The sequence below is a fragment of the Sceloporus undulatus genome, chromosome 1, assembly GCF_019175285.1.
Source record: "Sceloporus undulatus isolate JIND9_A2432 ecotype Alabama chromosome 1, SceUnd_v1.1, whole genome shotgun sequence".
Taxonomy (NCBI): Eukaryota; Metazoa; Chordata; class Lepidosauria; order Squamata; family Phrynosomatidae; genus Sceloporus; species Sceloporus undulatus.
This window is the reverse complement of record NC_056522.1, coordinates 334,385,691-334,409,534: the sequence shown is the minus strand read 5'-3', so window position 1 is coordinate 334,409,534 and position 23,844 is coordinate 334,385,691. Positions and strand designations below refer to the sequence as shown.

Here is a 23,844-nt window from a genome sequence, read left to right as displayed (position 1 = left end):
ACAACCAAATTGGGAATCTGGGCTAAATTACCCAAGGATAATGATAATGATGAAGAAAGTTTTGGAATTTCGGTTTAGAACATCATTCTGGCAGTGCACTTTCTTGGCAATAGCATAATTGTATATCATGTCTTTTAAGTTTCTGTTTCCCAGTTAGTGCCCCCTTTTAATATTTAATTGCTATAATGTTGATGCATTTTACTTAGGTCTTGCTTGTGATAGGTGTCTATCTCTGGCCTTCAACTGAATAATAAAAGACCAGTTGTACTATATTTTATGATGCTTGTTTCTCTCCGGGTCTCTTTGGATTGCCATCTTGGATATCTGCAAAGTGGTCAAACCTAGTTATAGGCTTTTTGGTAATCTCTAAGATTTCAGTCTATTTTCACAGTGCTCTTGCTTCTTCTAAAAGTGTTTTCTATCTTTGTCCTTCCTACTGAGAACAAATTTTCCTTGCTTGTGGAGGAAGCTTTGCCTAGCTCTGTGCTTTCTTCAGACTTGCATCAGATAGACTTCCCAGGAGGAAGCAAGTAGGCATTTCCATCCTGCCTGCTTAAATCAAAGTTTGCCTGCAAACAGAACAAGATTAATAATGCATTATTTATTGGGCTGCTAGCAATATAAGGCAGTTTATTATCTCCACCCTTTATCTAGGAAATAGCATGTGGTAATTTCTGTTTAGCCCTGTTTCTCCAATAACTCAAAATGAAAATAGTCTGCATCAAGATCCCTGTATATTGCAAACCAAATTGCTGGGTGATTTTTTTGTTGTTTGTTTGGTCTTGCATCTAAAGGAGACTTGCTGTTTTGCTGTTTGACCTCACAGTTTAGACATGTAAGCCTTCTGTTCTGTTTATTTTTCCATTTACAGTAAGTCACAGCAGCAAAACACTTAGTAGTAAAACCACTAAGATGTGAAAAGTAACTAATGCAAATCTAGCAAATTTGCCAGAGTGAAATCTTTTTAAAATACTGTTCCCATAGTCTTTATTTTCTGAAGTGATGTTTAACCCTCACTTATTAGATTTGCCTATAGTAAACCTGAAATGGGTTGGGCAGCTAATAGGGCAGAAGCTACAGCCTATCTTGATGGAAATGAATTTTAGCAGTTTTTATTTCTCTCATGCTTTTCTTCAAAATACTAGGCCAAAGCAATTGAAAGCCAATATCTTGATAAATTTTCTACTATGCAAAGGGATCTTGTAGTGCCCCCTTGTCTTGAAGATTACATACAACTTGAAAGTTTGAAACTCTAACATGACAATATTTACATCTTAGCTAATACATTTGAAAGTTGTTGCTGTAGCCTCTTGATAAAATTCTGTTTTTTAAAATGCAGTCTAGAGTTGGTGTAGCATAGTAATTACTGTCAGAAAATTAGTGGTGGGTTTAGTGTTCAATGGGATTAGAGAGATTTAGGGCAGATGCCCATTCAATCATAATGTTCACTTGGTGATAGTAGGCCAGTCAATATCAACTTAATCTATTTTACAGTAGCATTGTAAGAATAATATGGGGAGATGGGAGAGATCACTATACATCTTCATATTCCTCACAGGAAAGAATTTAAGCACGCTAAAGAAGTAAATTGTAAATTTGTAAGCATTCTGAATAGACTGATCTTTACTCAGGAAGCAGGGTATATATAAGTAATTAGTTTGCTAATTACTCACATTTTCAAAAACCCATTTGTATGAAGCTGTAAAATCAAAATGGAAATGATTTCTGGAACACAGATATAAAATAAAAAATGTTTTCCGTTACAGATTTTTCCTGAAAGTATCAGAGTTGTTTGACAAAACAAGGGTATGTATTATGGGAAATGAGATTACGTTCAGTTTTTAGGTACAGTTATAGTCATCCCTCTGTGTCCACAGATTCTTTACCTATGGATTCAAGGATCCACGGCTTGAAACAAATCCAAAAAATATATAAATTCCAAAAAGCAAACCTTGATTTTTCATCTTATAAAAAGGACACAATTTTAATATCCATTGTATATAATGGGACTTGAGCATCCACGTATTTTGATATCCACAGGGGAGTCTGGAACTAAACCCTAGTGGATACTAAGGACCCACTGTATTTGGTTTTAATTTTTGGTATCAGATATGTAGATAGATTTGTAGTGTCTTCTGGTATATAATGGCAGTTCATAATAAAACTTTATTTATATCCCGCTTTTTGTGAAAACAATCAAAGTGGCGTACAGCATATTAAAAACATACAACAATATGTTTGGAATGTGTTTGGAATGTATTTAAGTACTTTGAGAAAAAAAAGTTGCTTCCAAATAGTTTTGCATTTTTGTATGTTTGACCTTAGTATAGTTCTGATTGTGCATTTTATTCAAGGACAATGTACTGCCTTTGATCAAACAACCAATTCATGTGAGAGATGGTACACCTTAAACAAATGGAAGTATTTTTGGGGTAGGAAATGTTGGGAAGTGTGGCACCAGTAGTGGTTGTCATGCAGGATTGTAAAATATTGGTCTGGACCAGATAAATTTACAGGAAATTTAATTTTAATCACACTGAAATTAGTAAGACTTCAATTATGGCTATCTTATCCTATTGACTTCAGTGGGACCCAAACTGAACTCAGGCTGGCTCCTGCCATTAATATATATCTCTACTTTGTATTTACATTAAATGTACAGTAATGTACAGTTGAACTTTGATGTCTTCATCTTGTTGTGTGCTGATTTCCAACAAAGTCTATGTTGGGATCCCAGAGTGATATGATGAGATTACAGTATGAATAGTGTTAAGCATAAAAATCCTATGTACCATTTGACAACTCTTTCCTGATTTCTTGCATATTCTGGATTCTTTCCAGGTTGTCTCTGGTTCATTGCAGCATAAAGTCAGCTGTACAATGACACCGTGGGTTTTATATATTTTCATGCATTCTGTATTTTGATATTCAAATAAAAATGACTACACATGGTGACTGAAGCACTCTAAATATAATCTTCTGGTTATTTTTCCCAGAGTTTTGCTTCTGAAATGCTTTTTTTTCCTGGTTTAGAAAATAGAAGCACGTGTGTCTGCTGATGAGGACCTTAAGCTTTCAGATCTTCTAAAATATTATCTAAGAGAATCACAAGCTGCAAAGGTAAATGTATATTTTTCTTTTGGTTTTAAGAAAGGACATTATGGAGGACATTCAGAGAAAATTACTGAATTAGAAGAATCATTTTTAAAAAGTATTTCTGTTATCAGATAATTACCAAGCAGTAACATAATGTGAAATATTGCTTGATTCCGTAATAAGTTAGTGTTTTTGAAATTTTGTGAAGATGAAGAGTTGAGTAATAAATTATTTCATAGTCTAGTGATCCAGAGCAAAGTTCTATCTTTTACCTATAGCAGACCCATTGAAATGTTTGGGATTTGCTAGTCTCAGCTAAAGTCCTGTCGATTTTAATGGGTCTTCTTCAAATGGATTAACATTGGATTTAGCCCCTAAAAAGGAGATAATACTGTGAATAACTTTTGCCTTTGGCAGTGTGTGTGTGTGTGAGGGAGGGAGGGAGGGAGATGCAGCAATACTTTCTCATTTGTAATACCACAAAAACATTTTTTTTAAAAAGGTTGGAGCTCCAAAAATCCCTGTGCCATAGACATGTAGAAATAGTGCCCTCCTCCCACTTTAGCCCTTCTATATGCAAACCCCCACTCCATAGGGTCCATTGGTCTCAGGGAATGTTTAGGGTGTAGCTGCTAAAAGATGGAGCAAAAAAATATCCCCTTGTTTAATTAGAATTAATTTCATGCTAGGATTGTTCCATTTTGAAAAAGGAACAGTTGGATTAGTCATACTTTAGCAATTGCTTGTTTTCTGTTTCAGTTCTTTCTCAGCAAAGTAGCCTGTCAGTTTCATGTTAGAAAGAAGAACTTGCATGAAAAAAGCTTCTTTGAGTTTATTAAAAAACCAACTTTAATCTTATTAAAACAAGAATAAAAATGCTAGAAATAACACTTCTATTACTTTTTCTAGGACCTCTTGTATAGAAGATCAAGGTCATTAGTAGATTATGAAAATGCTAACAAGGCACTGGACAAAGCAAGAGCAAAGAACAAAGATGTGCTGCAAGCAGAAACTACTCAGCAGATTTGTTGTCAGAAATTTGAAAAAATATCTGAGTCAGCAAAACAAGGTATTTGAACAGTCTTGACACTTGAAAAATCAAAGGGTTTAAATTATGCAGCTTTCTGTCCTTTCAAATATAAAGGGATTAGAATAAATGTTGTTTTTCTTTCATAAAAAATAAATCCTTTTAAAAATACACATTGGTGCACAGAAAACCCTATAGATAATTGTTCAGTACATTCTGATTGTTCCCATATGAAAATGCTTCTGTAAAAAAATTGATACATATGTGAGTCAGCTCTCAGTGAATCTATAGGTCATTCTTGTAAGGTATTACACTGGTGTTGTCAGCAGAATGAAAGATCTTAAAATGCAACTGAAATCAGTCTAGTATATCTCATTTGAAAGGCTGACTTCAACTTCCTATCCTGATTGAAGGCTGGTGAGCAGTTGTAACTGAGAAAGGTTTGAGCCAATTAAATTGGTTCTTTATTATGTATAAGAGGTAGAAAAAACTGTTCCCATCTGAAAAACTCTGCACCCTGGTGCCTTCCCTCATCTGGTGCATTCTGGATATTTTGCATTGCAAACCAATCATCTCTACCCAGAATGGTCTTGATGGGAGTGTAGTATAAATCAGCTGGAGGGGAAGATTATAGTAACTAATTAGACAAACTACATGGTTGAAAGGTAAAACTTGTTGAATTTGACACCTCAGGAAATTGCATCCTTAAATCAGCATGCAGCTTTGAATGTAACATTGGGTTGTATGAATTCGGACCTCAAATTGTCTTAACATCAGCATTTTATAAATGGAGTACCAATGTTTTCTTCTGCAGAACTTATAGACTTTAAAACTAGAAGAGTTGCTGCATTCCGGAAGAATCTAGTAGAACTGGCAGAATTGGAACTGAAGCATGCTAAGGTGGGATAATATTTTTCCTTACTGCTTGTCTACTTTGTAGTATAGAAGCTCAGAATAGCAAAATATGGTTTAGTGCAAGAGCGTGGAACATACTGGATTCTATATTTTAGAATGCAGTTTCCATGTACCCCAGCCAGCATAGCCAGTGGTGAAATATGATGGAAATTCCTCCTCCCCCCCCCAAAATAAATCTGCATTTATAATACCTCCTTTTATGGAGGAACTTACATGCTGTCTTCTTCATTGCACGTCTTTTTCTAGGCATAAGAACTAGGAATGCCTTCTTCAGGGCAGAGAAAGTGTTAAATTTGTCAGGATACATACACTCTATCTTCATTGATTTGCTGAGGGAAGGAGATCATGTATGGGGCCATCTTGATAACTATAGGGAGGGAGTCCTAAAGTCTGGGAGTAGCCACTGAGAAGACCCTTTCCCTTTTACCTACCAAAAGACCTTGAGATGGTGGGAAAGAGAGAAGGGACTCTTCAGACAATCTTAGACCTCTAATGAACTCATAAAGGAAGATACAGCCATTCATATATCCTGAACCTAAATGATACAGATTGAAGATCATAAGACCTGGGCAGGTTTATATGGGGAGATACAGTCTTTTAGATAATGTACACCTAAGCTCTCCAGGGCTTTATAGGTCATAACCAGCACTTTGGATTTAACTGCGCCCAGAAATGAGCAATTGCCAATGAAGCTTGTTTCAAGAAGCAAGTTATATGTTTCCTGTAAATCCCTGGTCATCAGTCTAGCTGCAGTATTTTGGACCTGCTTACGTTTCTGAAAAGTTTGAAAAGGCAGCCCCATATAAAGTGTGTTACAGTAATCCATATAGAATATATTACCATGAGCAGAACTGATATCTTCAGAAACAGGCACAGCTGATGCACTAGCTTGAATTGTGCAAGCGTACTCCTAAAACCAGGTGCTTCAAGTTCATCCAGGAGTACATTCCCAAGTTGCAAACCTGATGTTTCAGGAGAAGTGTAACCTCATCCAGTACAAGCTGATCTGCCTAGTGACTGATCAAGAGCACCTTTGTTTTGCCAAGAGTTTAACTTCAGTTTACTTACTCTTCTTCAATTCATTACTGAGAGCAAACACTGGTTTAGTATATACAGTAAGCAGCTTCCTTGGAGTATATGGAGAGGAGAGAGAGAGTAGAACATCATTAGCATACAAATGATATTGAACCTCAACACTCCAGACAACCTTTTCCAGCAGTTTCACATACATGTTAAACAATATGGGAGACAAAACGGAACCCTAATGGACACCACAGACCAATGGTCAGGGTCCTAAGTGAATGTGCCCTCCAGGAACTAGAGGAGCCACTGTAGGACAATGCTCCCAAATTACATCTCAGAGAGGTGGCCATAGTCAGTGGAAACAGTTACTTGGAAAATGAGACATACTGATTCAGACCATTGGTCCAGCTAGCCCATTATTGTCAACTTTGGCTGACAGGGGCTGTCCAAAGTGTGGGAACAATTTTTTCCTAGTGCTGTTTTGGAGGTCCCTGGCATTACCTGGTAGTCTCCCATTTATGTACTAACCAGGCCCAGCCCTGGTTAGCCTCCAAAAGGAGACTAGATCAGGTGTATCACAATGGCAAAATAAGCATGCTTAGGTTGAACCATGATGTGTCAGTTGGGTTTTTGGTGCTTGCTAGTGTGGTTTGGTTCAGATACATGGTAGCTAGAAGCAGAACCCCCACCCACCCAAAGAAATAAAAGGAGAATGATTTCGCAGGTTGGAGCTTGAAAATACATACTCGTTTCAAGAGTGTTCAGTGGCCTTCCTTGGGAGCAAAGAGTATTTGTTGTTTTGACTTGTTTATGTGTCCTATATAACGTGTATACAGGATATTCTTATTTCCAAAAAAGCTTTGAATGAAGATAGTTTGAGTCAGTCGTCTCCTTCTCCATACAGACATATTTGTGGGCGTGGGTATGGATATGGGTATTCAAATAGTGGATTCCAGCCAGGTTGCTGGAACACATATCTGCAGAGGGTTTTGCTGCAGCAGCTGCTAAATGCACTGAAGATTCAAAATACAAGTGATTACAAGCTGCTTTCCTGAGATAACCTTGCATCTGTCTCTACCTCTCTTGAACATTTTGGTGCCTGCTTGTGGAAGAATTTAATACAAGGTCAGAATATATGCAACACTTTATTGCTTTTTGTGAAACCTTGTAAAGAACTAATGAGTACTTCCATAAAAATGTAATCCAGCTATTTAAGATACACTGATTTGCATATTAATTTAATATTCTAGATTTTGTACTGCAAAAGACTAACCAACGTACTAACTTCTGCTTGTTCTTTTTGCCACAACAGGGTAATTTGCAGCTGTTGCAGAGCTGTCTGGCGGTGTTAAATGGAGATACATAAACCAGATTCTATCTTCCCATTAACAAGGGCTGCCTTCTACTGGAGTTTACTTTATAACTCTGAATTAGCATTTACAACATGCTGGGATATGGTTGAGAAAGGACACATAAAACAAGCTCCTCTTTTTTTCTTTAAAAAAAGCATAAGCCCACCAGAGTAATTCCAGATTATATGAAGCAACAGCATATTTGTTGTTATACATAAATAGTCACACATTAATTTAATCACTGTATGCTCTTACTGTTCAGAAAACCAAACATTCTTGGTCCTCTCTCTTTTGTGTGTGAAAGTAGCCAATAGAATTATGTTCTTGTTTGAGGCTAGTATTATATATTGCTGTCATTTTTATTTTACTACCTTTGTAATTTCTGAAATTGATTTGAAACAAATCATTTCAAATTGATTAAATATTGCCACTAGGTGTTTGAATATTGTTGCTATAAATGATTGCATTGGTTATTCCACATAATGTTATCAAGCATTAACTTTTTTTTCAAATTACAAACATTTCCTATAAATTTTGGAGCAAACTTTATGTAATCTTTATAATAATAGGATTTCAAAAGAAAAGCAAATGCATTAGAATGTTTGCCTTAACTTGTAGACTAATCTCGATTATTGTAAAATAAACTGTGAAATCAGTGACCTTTTCCTAAAATACTGTAGCATTGTTATCATTGTCTTGTAATTTTTAAAGCTGGTGAATTTGTAATTGTTCTCACTTTATACTCAGTTCTGTGTTTTCATAAATAATGAAATACATAACCCATTGTATGTACTTAGGTCATGTGCTACACCCAACACTATGCCAGTGGACTTCAGCCCTTACAATGGGACAGTCCCCTACCCTCCACATACATCCTGTGTTTTTGATTCCTTTATTCGTCCTACTATAAAGGGAGGATTTCTGCCTTACGAGAATAAGGGCTACTGAAAGCAACCTTACATAATTTCTCTGAACCCCTTTTTCACCCCTTTTTTACATGGCTCCTGCTTTGTAGAAATATACTTCCAACACACTTTGACATCAACTTTAAAAGAAGTCTGTGTGTGAAACAATGAAATCTTTAGAGGTTGTGAGTGGCATTTCCAAGCCTAGGAAAAAAACTTCCCCCATATAGGCTAAAAAGCCTGATGGATTTCAGCCTGTAGATATTCGCATCTAGAGGCTATGCAAAGAATGTAAAGGACAATGCATGGATACAGTTATAGAATTTTACATTTAATGTTTAACACTTGTACAGTGGTACCTCGGGATACGAAATACCCAGGTTACGAAATTTTCGGGATACGAAAAAATCCCATAGGGAATCATTGTTCCGGGTTACGAATGTTTTTTCGGGTTACGAAAAAACTTTTGGTGCTTTTTTCGGCTTTTTCGCACGGAATCGCGGCTTTTCCCCATTAGCGCCTATGGCAATTCGGCTTACGAAGGCTTTTCAGGTTACGAAAGCGGCCGCGGAACGAATTAATTTCGTAACCCGAGGCACCACTGTATGTTGCATATAAACTGTTGATACTTTAGAATCTGCAGAAATTTCTGATCAACAAATTTACTGGTTAATCAAAATGTGAATTGACGGTTTAAGAGTAGATATTGGAATGATCAGGTAACAGAACTCTTGAATGTTGACTAGGCAGGAGGCAAGCAGAATACTGTATCTGAAAAATGTTTTTATACATATGGAGATCTTTCCTGGAAAGGAAACTAGAGTGGTTTTTTGAAGACCTCGCACCTGTGATGCTAACAAATAGGCAGACTCTCTTCCACTTGCATAATGGAGTTTTTAAGACATTTCCTTTTCATCTACCCCAGGATGCCCAACAGTCCAGTTAAATGTTACCAGTTTCCCTGAAATTTACTCAGAACACCAAACCCTTTCTGGCTATTTTTCATATGCTTCTATTGTCTGTAAATGATACTGGAGTCCTTTTGAGCAGATATTTGTGAAAACTTAATGCAATGAACAAGCATTAACACTTAAAAATATTTTATATTGGTTATACATATTCATGTATTGTGCTTTACATTCTTTGTATAGTCTCTTGGGGAAAAAAAGCCTTAAAATATTTCTAAGACTAATATGTCCCATTTTTGGTGGATTTCCAAGCCTAGACTTTGAAATCTACTGTATATTTAAAAAAACTGGAGAACTGCTAAGTTCTACATCATTGTATCAGTAGTAGGAAAAGCTACACTAAGCAAATTAATTCTCATTCTGGATGATAAAGATGGTAAGAAATGACAACCATGGGTAGAATAAAAGAGGAGAAAGAAGCATTGCATCAAGGTTGTGGTGCAATGGATGAGGTCAGCTATTCTCTAGATCTCCCACTTGGCCAGGAGTTTGAATTTCTGAACTCCACATATCAGTAGCCTATTGGCAACCACCACTGAATTCAAGTACTGTACATATCACAGTGGGAGAGGCTATGCATTGTATGTAGTCCCTAACAAACTCAGTTAAAATGATGAAACAGCAGATGAAACAACCTCTCCCAAGCAATCACCACAATAGATTGTACCAGATTACATGCAGGGGTAGCCTTGTTGGCCATTTAACAAATACGAAGAAAAAACCCAATCGGTGATGCAGTGATACCTTTATTGACCAACAGAAATGCACAATAAACTTGTTGCAAGCCTTCGAAGCTCCATGGGCTTCTTCATCAGGCAAGATGTTACAAACCAAACAGGAGAAAAAAGCCATTAGAGATGTTAGTCAGATGCCTAAATGTTGTTTCAACCAAGATAAAACCATTTTTTCTTCCTAAATTTGGACTGAATTTGCATGTTTTACCTCTACACCACCCAAACATTCCTGATGGGAAACATGGAGACTTCTTGGGGAACCCATTGTTCTCTGCCTACAAAGAGGCTTGTGACCTCACTGGAATGGAGACACATTGGATTGGAAAAGTGAGGTCCCTGTTGAGATGCAAATTGACTTTAAATATCCTGGACTTTGAAAGCTCCTTATTGCTGCATGGCCAGAAGGAGGAGGAGCCTGCCTGCAGAAGACATCCTCCCCAGCAGAACATCTTTACAAAGGACTGAAACAACATGCAGGCATCTGACTAACAGAATCATAGACTCCGAGAGTTGGAAGGGACCGCAAGGGCCATCCAGTCCAACCCCATTCTGCCATGCAGGAACTCACAATCAAAGCACCCCCAACAGATGGCCATCAAGCCTCTGCTTAAAAACCTCTAAGGAAGGAGACTCTTCTACACTCTGAGAGATTGGGTTTTTGTTTCCTTCTCCTGTTTGGTTTGTAACATCTTGCCTGATGAAGGAGCCCATAGAGCTTCAAAAGCTTGCAACAAGTATATTGTGCCTTTCGGTTGGCCAGTAAAGGTATCATTGATGGATTTTTGTTTGTTTGTAACAGATTACAGTCAGCCCTCTGTATGGACAGATTTTTTTTTAATCCATGGATTCAACCATCCATGGCCAAAAAGCCAACCTTGACTTTGTTATTTTATATAAGGGACAACATTGTATTTAATGGGACTTGGGCATCCACAGATTTTGGCATCCACAGGGAGTCCTGGAATCAAACCCCAGCAGATAACTAAGGGCCCACTGTATAGAGATCAACTGGTTTTGGGTTTCTTTACACATTTAAACAACCATTCTGCATCTTTATTTTACTTTGGCATTACTTTTGTTGTTACTTCTTCTTTGTTTCCCACAGATTAGCTATTTCCCCCCATTCATTTTCATAAGTTGGCAGTGCCTTATTCCTCAGGTGCAGCAGTGTTAATTTTGTCCATTTGTGCAATTCCTATATTCATCTACTTTCGGGATCCATCCGTTGATCTTTCCGTTTCTTAGCGTAAAACATTCTTTTTCTTTTTTTCCAATGATAAATTGAAAAGTAAATCAATTTAAAAAATCCCAGAATGCAACAGGAGGCAGTCAGAGTAGTTAAAAGTGGGACAGAAGCGCTATAAGAGGGCAGTATGGAAGCCTAGTGTGAAGAAGCAGCAGCCAATGCATTTGATGGAGAGGGAGGTGGGTTTGGGGTGTCACTGTAACTGAGAGAGGCGCCTGTTTTGAGGCGCAGGTCCTTCTGTGCAAACACTGCTCAATGGGGAATAATAACTAAGCCTTGCTCTGTAAGGGGGGCTTATTAGCAGAAGGACCAACTCTTGGCGGAACCGGAAGCGAAGGAGGAGCATTTCCGGTAGCACAGGCGGAAGTGGTCTGGTTGTTTAGGAGGTGAAAAGGGGAGGCCATGAGCCGCCTCCAGGAGGAGGATGACCCTTATGTGGTTGAGGAGCCCAGCGACGAGGAGCCCGCCCTCAGCAGGTCTCTGGAGGGGGGTTATGCTTTATTTATATAGCGCTGTTGTTGTTGTTGTTGTGTGTCTTCAAGTCGTTTCAGTTATGGCCACCCTAATTTGACCCTATGCTATGGTTTTCTTGACCCTGTCATTAGAGACCCTATTCTTCCATTTGAGGCTGAGAGAGTGTGACAATATAATTGTGTGTGTGTGTGTGTAATGTATATTAATAGACAGTGCTGCTGGAGCCAGCCAGGCGCAGTGGTTTGAGGGCTGGACTCTGACTCTGGAGCCAGGGTTCGAATCCCCTCTCAGCTGTGAAAACCCCCTGGGTGACCTTGGGCAAGTCACACTCTCTCAGCCTTGGAGGATGGCAATGGCCAACCTCCTCTGAACAAGGCTTGCCAAGAACAACAACCCCAGGATAGCTTCACTTCCGGGTCGCCATAAGCCAGAAATAACTTGAAGATACACAGCAACAACAACAACAACAACACAATAGTAACAGAGTGTGGAGCCTTGCCTGTATGGCTTAATTTTGACCATGCCTTTGAAATCAGAGGCTAGGAGGAAAGAGAAGAAGATGGCACTTGGGTTTTTTTTTAGGGGGGGTTGTTTTTGTTTGTCTGCATGCCCTCCTTTTGTTCAGATATTAGTCTGTGCGTTTATCTTGTGAAACGGAAGAAGAATGGCCCCCTCCCTTGCTTTGTACTGTAATGTTCTGGGAGGATATGAATAAATCTGCCATGAGCATTGTGTGCAATTAAATGAGCAATGCTGCGTGCGTCTGCCTATAGGGTTATTCATGAACCTGTCAGACTTGGTCTGTATTAATGTGTTGTTGTTGTGTGCCTCCAAGTTATTTTTACCAAAGGTGTGGCATAGTAGTTTCAGTGTTGGGCTACAACTCCGGAGACCAGGGTTCAATTCCCAGCTTGGCCATTAAACCCACTGGGTGACCTTGGGCAAGTCACACTCTCTCAGCCTCAGTGGGAAGGCAATGGCAAACTTCCTCTGAACAGATCTTCCGAATGACAGGTTTGCCTTAGGGCAGGGGTCCTCAAACTCTGGCCCTCCAGATGTTTTGGACTTCAGTTCCTAGAATCCCAGATCATTGGCCAAGCTGTCAGGGAGGGCATTATGAGGTAGGAAGGAAATTTGCATGTGTGTGGTGATTGGCTGAGGCTTCTGGGAGATGAAGTCCAAAACATCTGGAGGGCTGGAGTTTGAGGACCCCGGCCTTAGGGTCTTCAAAAGTCAGAAATGACTTGGAGAGACACAACAGCAACAAAGGCAAACCTATCATAAAGTTTTAGTGGCAATTTTTTCAGAGGGGGCTTGCCATTTGCCATTCTCTGAGGCTGAGAGAGTGTGACTTGGCCAAGGTCACCCAGTGGGTTTTTATGCTTGATCGGGGGTTTGAACCCTGGTCTTAAGAGTCATAGTCCAACACTCAAACCACTACACCACCCTGGTTGTGTACATAGTGCGCACATTTATATTTGTCCAGTGGCCTCCTACTGAACAGGATAACCAACCAACTTACATTTAGGCCACGAAACTAGTGGACTTGCCATTGTAGCCCCATACTAGCTATCAAGCTGTAAAGTATGCATCTGAGGCAACAGGAAGAAGATTGTGGGATTGTATACCATGTTCTGGACCACATCAGGGCCATCTCAATATAAGTCTTCAGAAGAGCTATTCAGTATAATCTTATTCCCAGGACCACTTTGTCTTTAGGCCCTTTTTCAAAAGACCTTTAGAAAAAGTTTTGCGGAGATAGCCCTGTATAGTCAGTCCTACTTGGCAGAATTCATCTAAACTAAAAATGGCTAGTGTATTTTCAACAGACGACTGAAAAAATGAGGCATCGTAGCTGCCTTTACTTTCCTAACAATCAAAAGGTTTAAGAGTTTAAGTCTCTGGTGGATTGTGGCTTTTGAGTCTAATAGACAAACCATTTGCTTGTATTTCTTCTCTCTGCAAATGCCAGAACCACCTAATTGTTATTTAATCTATGTGAGAAAAATATTGTATGAAGCATTGTGCGGAAAGTGGCTGATCAAATTCTTAAATATGCCTCTGTTTTTTTTTAATTAGCCTAAGTTAAGAAGCATTGAAGCCACTATTACAAAGAGCTAATGAAATTGAACTATATGCACATTATTAATGGGGTACAATTTTGAAATGTTACTTTTTTCAAATATACATCCAAGAATCTCTCAGGTAAAATGGCTAATGCTGGCTGGAGGATTCTGTGAATTGTAGTCCAGAAAGTAACTTTTCCAAGCTCTGCGAGCCATGGTCATTCAGTCTTTTTTTAGTTGATTGCTTATCCTCCTTTATCACTATACATTTTTTTCTTCTAACTGCTCCTCACATCTCAGTTTTTTCTGTTCCATCCGTGTCCCTACAGTTTTGGTCTTCTTGTTTTACTCTGGCTGCTGGATTCTTTGCATTGTGCAATTGCATTGTGTTATATTGTGCCTTTTTATTTACATTGCATTCTATTCTGTAGTGTTTTTTAAATTAAAGGTAAAAGGTACTTTTTACTATTATTTGATTTATGTCCTACCTTTCCACAAAAAGTCAATTAAAACAAAATTTTGACTAAAAATATAATATAAAAACAAATACAAGTAAATTATAAACACAGTAGTGAAAGACAATACCAGCACCCAGTCCATGCTTGCTGTGAGAAGGACAGTAGGGAGAAAGCCTGCCTAATCTTCTTAGGAGAGAATTTCTTTAAAGAGGACATTCTTAGTATCTGCTTCTAAGTTCTGAAACTTTAAATGTTCTTGTTTTGCCAATGATAGGGGTACTACATGCATTCTGGAATAACTGTCTTTAATATTTCACTATCTTTTAGCTCTGAAGATGAAGTGGATGTGCTGTTACATGGCACCCCTGAACAGAAGCGTAAACTTATCCGGGAGTGTCTCACTGGAGAAAGTGAATCTTCTAGTGATGATGAATTCCAAAAGGAAATGGAAGCTGAACTAGCCTGCACCATGAAGAACATGGAGGGCAAGTGGAAGTCACAACTTACTGGTAACTATCAGATTGGCAGGAAATATTTGTTCAGTCACTGGCAACTCTCTCTCTCTGAACATTTTGCAGGACTATGCAAATATTGTGCTGCTTCCTCCATTTCAAAAAATTATTTCTTTCAAGATCTTATGCAGAAAGCAACACCTTGAGACTCCTGGGCAAAATCCTGCACCATATGAAATAGTTTGGGATGTGAAGAGACTGAAAAGCTACAGTAGTGATATTATGGGAGGAAAGTATAACTGTTCAGCAAAACAGTTTGCTGACCAGTGCCTTGAAAGCATTGTATGTGTTCATTTAATTCTTCTTTTCCATCATTAGATTTACAGACAATAATTAATGAGCAATGACATTTTGAATCTTCTTTCATTCATATCTTTCTTACATGAGAATTTGCAAACTAGTTTGTTCCTTAACACAGATGCTTTCATACAATAAATTCAGAGATCATATAGGTGATATGTTTACTACTGTCTATCTATAATTTTATTCACACTGCTATGTTTAAAACTATGTTTTTAAAGCAACAAAAGGGTTCCATACAGGCAGTACTGATTTGTGAAACTAGAAGTCCATTTTGACATTTCCTATAGTAAGCATGTCTGAGGTGGTTAATAGACTGATCCTAAGAGGTTACATGGGCCTCCAATTGCTATTCAGAATTATTATGGGTGCAGGCTCTTTCTAGTTAATAGCTAGAAATATTTACACACCAAATCAAAATACAGCAGCGGTTACTTAGTATCATTCTTTTTATATCTGTATTACAGTCCTCCCTCCGTTCTTTCAGGTTTTGAACCCGCATCCCTTGCTTTTGTGTGAGGGACCAACGGAGGGGGAAATAATAGGGTGTGCTCCTGAGGCGTGCATGCTCCTGCAGCTGCGCACCTATATTCGAGCCAATGGGGCTTGAATATATGCAAAACTCCGTTTTTTTGGGGGGGGGGAATCTGGAACGGATCCCTGCAAAAACAGAGAGTCGGTTGTATTATATTTGGGTTAAGTAGTGTACTTTGCTTTTTTTCTCTCCTGGTTTCAGATAGGAGGTACCCTCCTCCCAGCTTGGACATTTCAGGGGAAAAACCTGAGAATTGCTATTGGGTCATAATCTAATATGGGATGGGCAGTTGCAGGTTTTCTTAGGTTGAAATTCAGTGTAGCCATTGTTAGAGGCTGCTGGGAGTTGCAGTCCAGCAACATCTGGATATTGGCTAGTCCTGGCCAAACAGATTTGTTCACCTTATTTGCAGTAATGTGCTTAGCACTTGAACATTATTGGTACTGAGAAATTTTATAGAAACTACAGGTATATGGAATGATTAAATCTCTAGAATATTATGGGGCTTCTTTCATTTTGACTGAGGATTAGAAACATTTAATATGGTAGAGTGGGAATCAGTGTGATGTGTTGGCTTGGGCACTGAGCTGTGATATACAGGTCTGAGTCTCCCTTATCAAGAATTTCAAAATCCAGAATCCTCCAAAATTGTTCACATGGTTGGCTGAGATAGTGACACATTTGCTTTTGGTTGAGGGTACACAAACTTTGTTTCCTGCACCAAATTATTAAAAATATTATGTATCAATTTACCTACAGGCTATGTGTTTAAGTTGTATCCAAAACAAATGAATTTCATGTTTAGATTTGGGTCCGTCTTCAAGATATCTTAATGTGTATATGCAAATATTAAAAAATCTGAAAAAATCCAAAACACACTGGCCCCAAGCATTTAGGATAAAGGAAACTCAGCTTGTAGGAAGGAGAGAATTAAAATTGCTAACTCCTAAGTAAAGTGGTCTGGCAACACTAGGCTAAAATACTTTTGTAGGACTGCAGTATGGCAGGGGGGCTTTCCTTTAGGCAGACTGCAGATGCACACCTCCCTACCTTTTCTCACAGAGTTCTTGGTAAGCCGAGCAACTATGCTGAGCTCGTTTTGAATCATACCAGGAACAAAATAATTCAGCCGAGTCAAAAGAGGATCACAACATGGAAATAACTACAGAGTATTGCAGTAGTTTTAGATAACATATGTCTGAGAAACTGTTTAGATCTCTACTTCTGTTGCATGACTGACATATTTTGGAACAGATGGTACTGCAAGCGCTGGCCAGTCTGGAACTTCTACTACAAAGTACTATGATGACATCTATTTTGATTCTGATTCGGAGGATGAAGACAAAGTAGGTAAATAACTAGCAATGATTCTGATATTGCTCCTTTTCCCTACTTAAAAATTTACAACCAGAAATATTGATATAATGTGTTTTCCACAGAAATATAACCATGAGTGAGCTGAATCTTAAATTATATTCATTTGGAGTGTTTATTTTATTTACTTTTTATTTATTTATTTAGGTATTTATATCCCACCCTTCAGCCCTAATGGCTCTCAGGGCGGCATACAATTATTATTTTTAATCAGACAGTTCCCTGCCCTCAGGCTTACAATCTAAAAGACACGAAACAAAAGGAGAAGGGAATGGTGCAGGGAAAAGGGATGAGGTCCAGTGGTTCTTCTCTCCCTCTGAGACCTGGACCAAGGCAGATGGATTGGAGGGAGGGCTCTTCCTTCTTCCAGGCTAGGATGGAGCTGGACCTGCCTGGTGAACTCCCTCTCCCTCTTTACTAAGGCCTGGAGAAGATGAACAGGAAGGAGTGGCTTGAGATTGCTCTGGCCACAAAACAGGCCAGAACTGTGACGACCACACAGCCTGCTCCCAAAGTGGGTCATCAGGAGCTGGATTGTCCTGGCTCCTTTTTGCTAGAGTGGCTGCAAGCCACTTTGGTAGGCGTATGTCATATAAACGCCATGCCCCAAAGTGGCCAGAAGCCACTTATTTTGGCTCATCTGTTCTGGGCCTAAGATATAGGAATAAAATGTTATATTCTGATTTAATCACTCCCTTGTAAATAAATATTTTGCATAAATAAAGGTAGTCTTTCTGCTGGTAAGCTGATTCAATTTGTAAAAATGCTGTTTAGGGTGAAGATAGCTGCCCTTGTGACTCAGATGACTAAACATTTTCATAATTCTAGAAAAATCTTAATACTTGGTTATTAACCTAGAATATGAATAAACCTTTCAACCTTACATGTAAGCTAGCTTTTTCTTTAAAGCAAACCATGTTACAATGTGCTTTACGGGGTTATTAAAAAAAAAAAAGGAAAAGGAAATGAACTTTTGGTCACTTCTAGTTTTTTTAAAAAAAATGTCTAAAACCATTTTTAGGGGGTATAGCCTACATTGGGTCCTAGAGGGAGTGAAATTTGCTCCCTAGACCTGCTGAAGTTGCCCATCCCAGCCTACAGCGTCATGAGAAATGATGTATCAGAGGAGCTAGTTGAGAAAGTATGGTGGTGGAAGTGTATACTATTTAGAGAAGGACATATGAGAAGTACAACTCTAGATCTGATCGGCTAATACTTCACAGTATTTTTGAAACTGATCAGTGTCATTTGATTAGATAGGCCATTCCCCTTAGTGTGGTGAGTGCCAATGTGGTGTAGTGGTTTAGTTTTGAACTAGGAGACTCTAGAAGATCAGGTTTTGAATTCCTGCTCAGCCACTGGGCCAGACACAGAGGAAGGCAATGGCAAATCCCCTCTGAATAAGTCATGCCAAGAAAATCTGTCATAGGGTCACCATAAATTGGAAATGACTTGAAGGCAAATAACAGCAACTGAGGAAATAGGCTCAAATCTACCAAAGCTCATGCTACCGACTTCTTTCTTGCTATAAGATTCCTTTGCATACTGATTTGCCAGACCAACACTGCTATATCTTTGAATTGTAATGGACTAGTAACTTTCATGGACTTAAAGATAAATTTGGTCTTAAACTGTGGTTTAAATTCTGAGACTTCATACAGGTCTCTAACAGCTGGTTCCCTCTCAGGATTGTGAAAAAGTGTCATACGGAATCAAGAATTATTATTCATAACATGCTCTGCAGCTACAGCTATGGTTTATGAGTAATGCTATGCTTCTTGAGAAGCATGATGAATTAGCATTTGTATAGCTTAGGCTGCATTCATTCTTCTTATGAATCACTTGAACATTTTTGGAGGGATACCTGGAGAGGTGAAAAGGAACCTTCATATTTTAAGGGTTTGCAGTTCTTTCTACAAGAGCTTCTGTTCTTCGGAGTACCTGTTTTGACTGCATATGTATAAATTTGACAGCTACGCCAGATGCCAGGAAGAAAAAGAAACACCAACAGCGTCGTATTCCAACTAATGATGAGCTGTTCTATGATCCCGAAGAAGACAATAGAGACCAGGAATGGGTTGACAGGAAGAGGAGAGGGTAAGAAGGCTGAGTAATTTTGAATTGTGGGCATAGCCTGAACTGGTATACAGTGGGGCGTTAATGTGTGCATGTTGTGCCTGTCATTGAAATCAGTGGGACTTGAGGTCCTGTGGTTTTCTTTAGCTGTGGGGGGGAGGGTCCAGAACTGATCCCCTGTGGCTACAAAGGGCGAACTGTATAAGTTGCTTAAATTTCTTGTCACTACAGTAGGCTCATGGCTACAGTCAGGGTGTGCCTTGGAAAGGGATGCCTTGTGCTCTAGTTGTAACATGCTTTTTAAGTTCACAGTCATGCTTGTTTACTAATGGTCTAATGAGGCTTTTGTGACCATATGGTAGAACCTTCTGTTATTTTCACAGCATTATGTCACTGCACATCAAGGGAACATCCCATTTTGTGCTTCCTATATTTTGCTATTTGTTACCCTAACCTAATGCCTCAGCCTTCATTCATCTTTGATCTTGGTTCTATTAATCTGTTCTAGATCAAATTATGATAGAACTATACATCTCTCTGATTTTACTATATTATTATTTACTAGAACACTTTCCCATCCTTTATCATAGGATCTCGGGGCAGCATACAATACGGTATAGATCTGTGTCTGCCCATGCCTTAAGTCCACACAGTATAACACATTATGAAAAGCCCTTTCCACCTGAACAATCAGCCCTCATAAGCCTGCTGTAACAAAAAAGTGTTCATCTGCCTGTGGAAGGACAACAAAAAGGGTGTCAGCCTAGTCTCTTTAGGAAGGGAATTCCAGGGTCTGGGGTACAGCCACTGAGAATGCCATCTCCTGTGATTTGGAGAGATGTACTATCTGTGAAAATGGAGGGAGAAGAGAGAAGGCACTCCCCAGAAGATCTCAAAACACAGGCAGGATCAAATGGGAGTATATGGTCTTTTTGGACCTGAGCCATTGGTCATAACCAATTTTATTGGTCATAACCAATGTTTTGGATTGTGCCTGGAAACAGACTGGCAGCAAATTGAGTTATTGCAACAAAGACATTGCATGCTTCCTGTAGGTCCCAGTTAACAGTCTGTCTGCGGCTGTTTGGACCAGTTGACATTTCTGAAAACTGTTCTAAGGCAATGCTGTGTAGAACATGTTACAGTAGTCCTAACTGGACTAGATGGCCCTTGTGGCCCCTTCCAGCTCTATGAATCTAAGGCATGTGTCACTGTGGTCATATGTGATGTCTCTAGAAATGGATGCAGCTGGCAAACTAGCCTTAACTGCAACTGCAAGTTACCTCTGGTGAAACTTGAGCTTCCAGGTTCTTGGAGGAAGTAGTTCCCACACTGTGGCTTCATTGTACCACTGTGTCCATGTGTGTCAGTTTTATAATATATGCTGAAATAAAAGAAATATGGCTAAAACAAAAGAAAGTGGAATGTTTGTTAAACTCCTGGTTGCAAGTACAGTATGATGTGGGGAAAATAATGGCAGGCTTTTAATCTTGGTGTGTTAAAACAGCCTTTTAATTGGATGCTTATGAATGAGATTGTGCCATGATCATGGCTATCATGCTTATGTTGCTCATTTTGTGTACACACAAACATTTCAGTAAAAATGTCTATCCAGCTTTCCCTGACCTGTCTTCTACCTTTTGTAGGTATCACAATATAAGAAGTACACAACATCAGCAAGTCAGACCTCCTGCCATTCCCAACAGTGATGCTGTCTTGAACTGTCCAGCTTGCATGACGACATTGTGCCTTGATTGTCAGAGGTAATTATGTGAGCATTAAGCAATCTCCATTAAGTGTTTGGTACTGACAGATGATAGAAGCCGGTGCTTATTCACATAGTCACACTATAATTTGAATTCATTTTGTTTTTCATAGATTTCTACTTCATGAATCAGGGCATTAGTCATACAGTAAAAGAAGCAATTTTATCACTGTGTGTGTAAGACTGGGAAGAAAGCTTATCAGTTCAGAATTTGAGGATGTTACTTTTTTGAGCTACTAGAATCACCCAGTCAGCATGTAGTAAAAGAAAATAACTTGTCTAAGCTCTGTTCAGTTCCTGCTGCAAATAGTGAATTGGAAAAGGAGAGAGGATTTCTCCCTTTGGAAATAAATTATTATGTACTGTATTTGATCCTGCTTTTCAGATGATTAGTAGCTGTCAAAGCAGCTCACATACATTTTTTTAAAGGGACAGAATATTTAATTACCAGCACTTAAAAAAGACATTCATGAGGAGAGGGAAGAATGAGATCAGTTCTGCAGGATCAGAAGAAAGTGCTGAGCTATATGCAAGCAGGCTCATTGGCAGATTTTTTCCTTCCGTAACAATTAACAGTACTGTAAAGCAGTACTTTGTAAGCTATGTAATGTGGGGGACCAGCAGGGTTTTTCCCTTTATGTGTCAGGGCTTGGCACAATTTGACAACAACTGTTTCTTTCTTTGCTGGAAACTTACCATGGACTGGCAGCCAGTAACTTATAGACTCACACTGGTCAATGGAGCAGCACTGAATTGCAATCCTATAAAGTTATACTTGCTTTATACCCCATGAGGAGCATTTTTTCGTTCTTTGGTTGAGTTCTGGCCAATTAATTCTGGACATCAACTGATTTTGATGGGTTTTTTTTTGGGGGGGGGGATGGGATCAGGAAAAGTGGACAGAAAATACCATTCCAGGTGGAATTTGGGGACAGTTTTTCTCCTGAAAAAAATAAATCAAGGGGAGGAGTCAGAGGGGTACAGGAAGGGGTTGGGGAATTTTATACAGAATATATTTAATAATTTTGTATATCCTGAACCATCAGAAAGCAAAGGTCACTATCTTAGCCACCCATGAAAAAAGTTTGATTTTGGAATATTTTGGATTTTAGAATTCCAGATAAGAGAGAGAAAGCCTGTAATGTGGCATGATCTTTCATTGGTCTTGGCTTACTTTATCAGATACAATACCAAGCCAACAAAAGGCCAAGTCAAATAAGCCAACTAGTCTGTAATATGTTACAGTACAGCTTTTTCCACCTGGCTATGGAATTGAGAGAGGCCTCTTCTTTGTGTTTTCTTCATCTTCTGGAAGCATGACTTGAACTGTTACCAGTTTTGAAGTGCTTTGTCAACCACAGATCATTGCATTTCTTTTCCCCTGCTTTTTTTAGGCATGAATCATACAGAACTCAGTACAGAGCAATGTTTGTGATGAATTGCACTGTTATCAAAGAAGAGATTTTGAAATACAAAGGTCCATTGAACAAGAAGACAAAGAGAGGGCACAAGAAAATTAAACAGAGCACTGAATCCATTGCTGGCCCAGAAAAACAGGAAGAGGAGGAGATATATCATCCAGTAAAATGTACTGAATGTTCAACAGAGGTGGCGGTTTTAGATAAAGATGAAGTCTTTCATTTTTTCAATGTTCTAGCAAGCCATTGCTAAGACAAAACATTACGTTTGTATTAAAGATCCAAAACAGAAAGTTGTCCTATTTGTTTTAAGTTACCTTTTGTGTCATTTGTTGAAAGTCACTTAACTAATCTGATGTGAAAATTTTGTCCTTGCCTCTCTATTAGTAAACAAAGTGAACTTCAGTTTTTTTGTTCATAATTGTTTTTTCCCCACATCGTTGTTTATATGTAACTTTTCTTCTATTAAGTAGCATTTAAAATACTTCAAGGTAGAGCAAGTTTATGTCAAGATTTCATAGTGTATAGTGGCTGGCTGTCATAAGCTGGACAGTGGCATCACTAAGTTGTTCAAGACTCATGTGTTTGATTTTGTCCTCTTTGTTATTTTGAAAACCCAGTGTACTTGTATCTTGTGATGCACACATCTTATATTAAGACTTTCCTTCATCATTTAAAATAAAAAAATTGCTATAGTCTGCCAGAGCACCTTCTTGATATCTATATAGCAAACAAAAATCAAGCCACAGAGAAATATTTTTGGTTTCTCTCTTTAGACTTTAAGTAAACGTCAGATGCGTGAAACTGTTCTAAAAACTATGTATCAAGGATGTGATTTAAACACACTTCTGGTAAGTGAAAAGAAATCAATAACTTTATAAAATGCCACATAGTTGTTTGGATTTATTGTTCCAATATCTGTCATATGACATATGATTTTTTTTTCCAATAGCCTATATTTTGAATTTTTTCATTTAATAAATAATATATATAATAAATTTTTATTTATATACCGCCCTGTGGTGAACCAATCCGGGCGGTTTACAACATTAAAATAACATACAGCATAAAAACAATCTATTTCCCTCCCCCCTTAAAAAGTTATTAAACAACATATCTAATTTAAAACCACAATAACTAGTTAAAATAACAATAAATTAAACAATAATACCAACCAATAAACCACTGCAACTTCAGTTCTAAAGAAAAGGGGGCTTTGGAGACATTACTGAGGAGGCGGGAAATCCTGAGATCCTGAGGCTGGGATATTTCAATCTGGGAAGGCCTGCCTGAAGAGATCTGTCTTGACAGCCTTTTTGAAGCTGTCCAAAGAGGTTAATTGACGGATCTCATCCGGCAGGCCGTTCCAGAGCCTGGGGGCGACAACAGAGAAAGCCCTCTGGGAGGTCGCCATAAGCCTCGATTTTTGAGGCTGCAACAAGTTCCTCCCAAAGGACCGGAGAGCGCGGGGAGGATTGTATGGGAAGAGGCGGTCTCTGAGATAGCTTGGACCCAAGCCATTTAGGGCTTTAAAGGTAATAACCAACACCTTGTACTGGGCCCGGAAACCAATAGGCAGTCAGTGGAGGGACCTCAAAAC

At 38.7% G+C, this 23,844-nt stretch overlaps 2 protein-coding genes across 4 annotated transcripts in view; both read left to right on the top strand.

Annotated features, from left to right (window-relative positions):
- SNX6 (sorting nexin 6) overlaps positions 1–8,085 on the top strand; it is a 31,317-nt gene extending 23,232 nt beyond the window's left edge. For both annotated transcript variants that reach the window (XM_042480904.1, XM_042437222.1), the window contains 5 exons: positions 1,767–1,806; positions 3,034–3,120; positions 4,006–4,165; positions 4,938–5,023; positions 7,374–8,085. In XM_042480904.1, the coding sequence (XP_042336838.1) occupies positions 1,767–1,806; positions 3,034–3,120; positions 4,006–4,165; positions 4,938–5,023; positions 7,374–7,427 (427 nt within the window). In that variant the 3' untranslated portion in view covers positions 7,428–8,085. The remainder of the gene's footprint in view (positions 1–1,766; positions 1,807–3,033; positions 3,121–4,005; positions 4,166–4,937; positions 5,024–7,373) is intronic.
- Positions 8,086–11,596: 3,511 nt separating this feature from the next.
- LOC121919582 (E2F associated phosphoprotein) lies at positions 11,597–22,942 on the top strand. 2 transcript variants are annotated; one of them, XM_042446311.1, is made up of 6 exons: positions 11,597–11,742; positions 14,592–14,773; positions 16,866–16,961; positions 18,959–19,082; positions 20,708–20,824; positions 22,221–22,942. In XM_042446311.1, the coding sequence occupies exons 1-6, from the start codon at positions 11,669–11,671 to the stop codon at positions 22,495–22,497; spliced, it is 870 nt and encodes a 289-aa protein (XP_042302245.1). In that variant the 5' UTR covers positions 11,597–11,668; the 3' UTR covers positions 22,498–22,942. The 2 variants fall into 2 exon arrangements, with proteins under 2 accessions (XP_042302245.1, XP_042302246.1); XM_042446312.1 differs by lacking the exon at positions 16,866–16,961.
- The last annotated feature ends 902 nt before the right edge of the window (positions 22,943–23,844 follow it).

Bases quoted from the DNA above. Each gene is read 5' to 3' on its own strand.
- LOC121919582 (XM_042446311.1), top strand. From the start codon at position 11,669: ATGAGCCGCCTCCAGGAGGAGGATGACCCTTATGTGGTTGAGGAGCCC. The intron at 19,083-20,707 runs GTAAGAAGGCTG...TACCTTTTGTAG, and splicing joins GTTGACAGGAAGAGGAGAGG to GTATCACAATATAAGAAGTA. The intron at 20,825-22,220 runs GTAATTATGTGA...TGCTTTTTTTAG, and splicing joins TTGTGCCTTGATTGTCAGAG to GCATGAATCATACAGAACTC.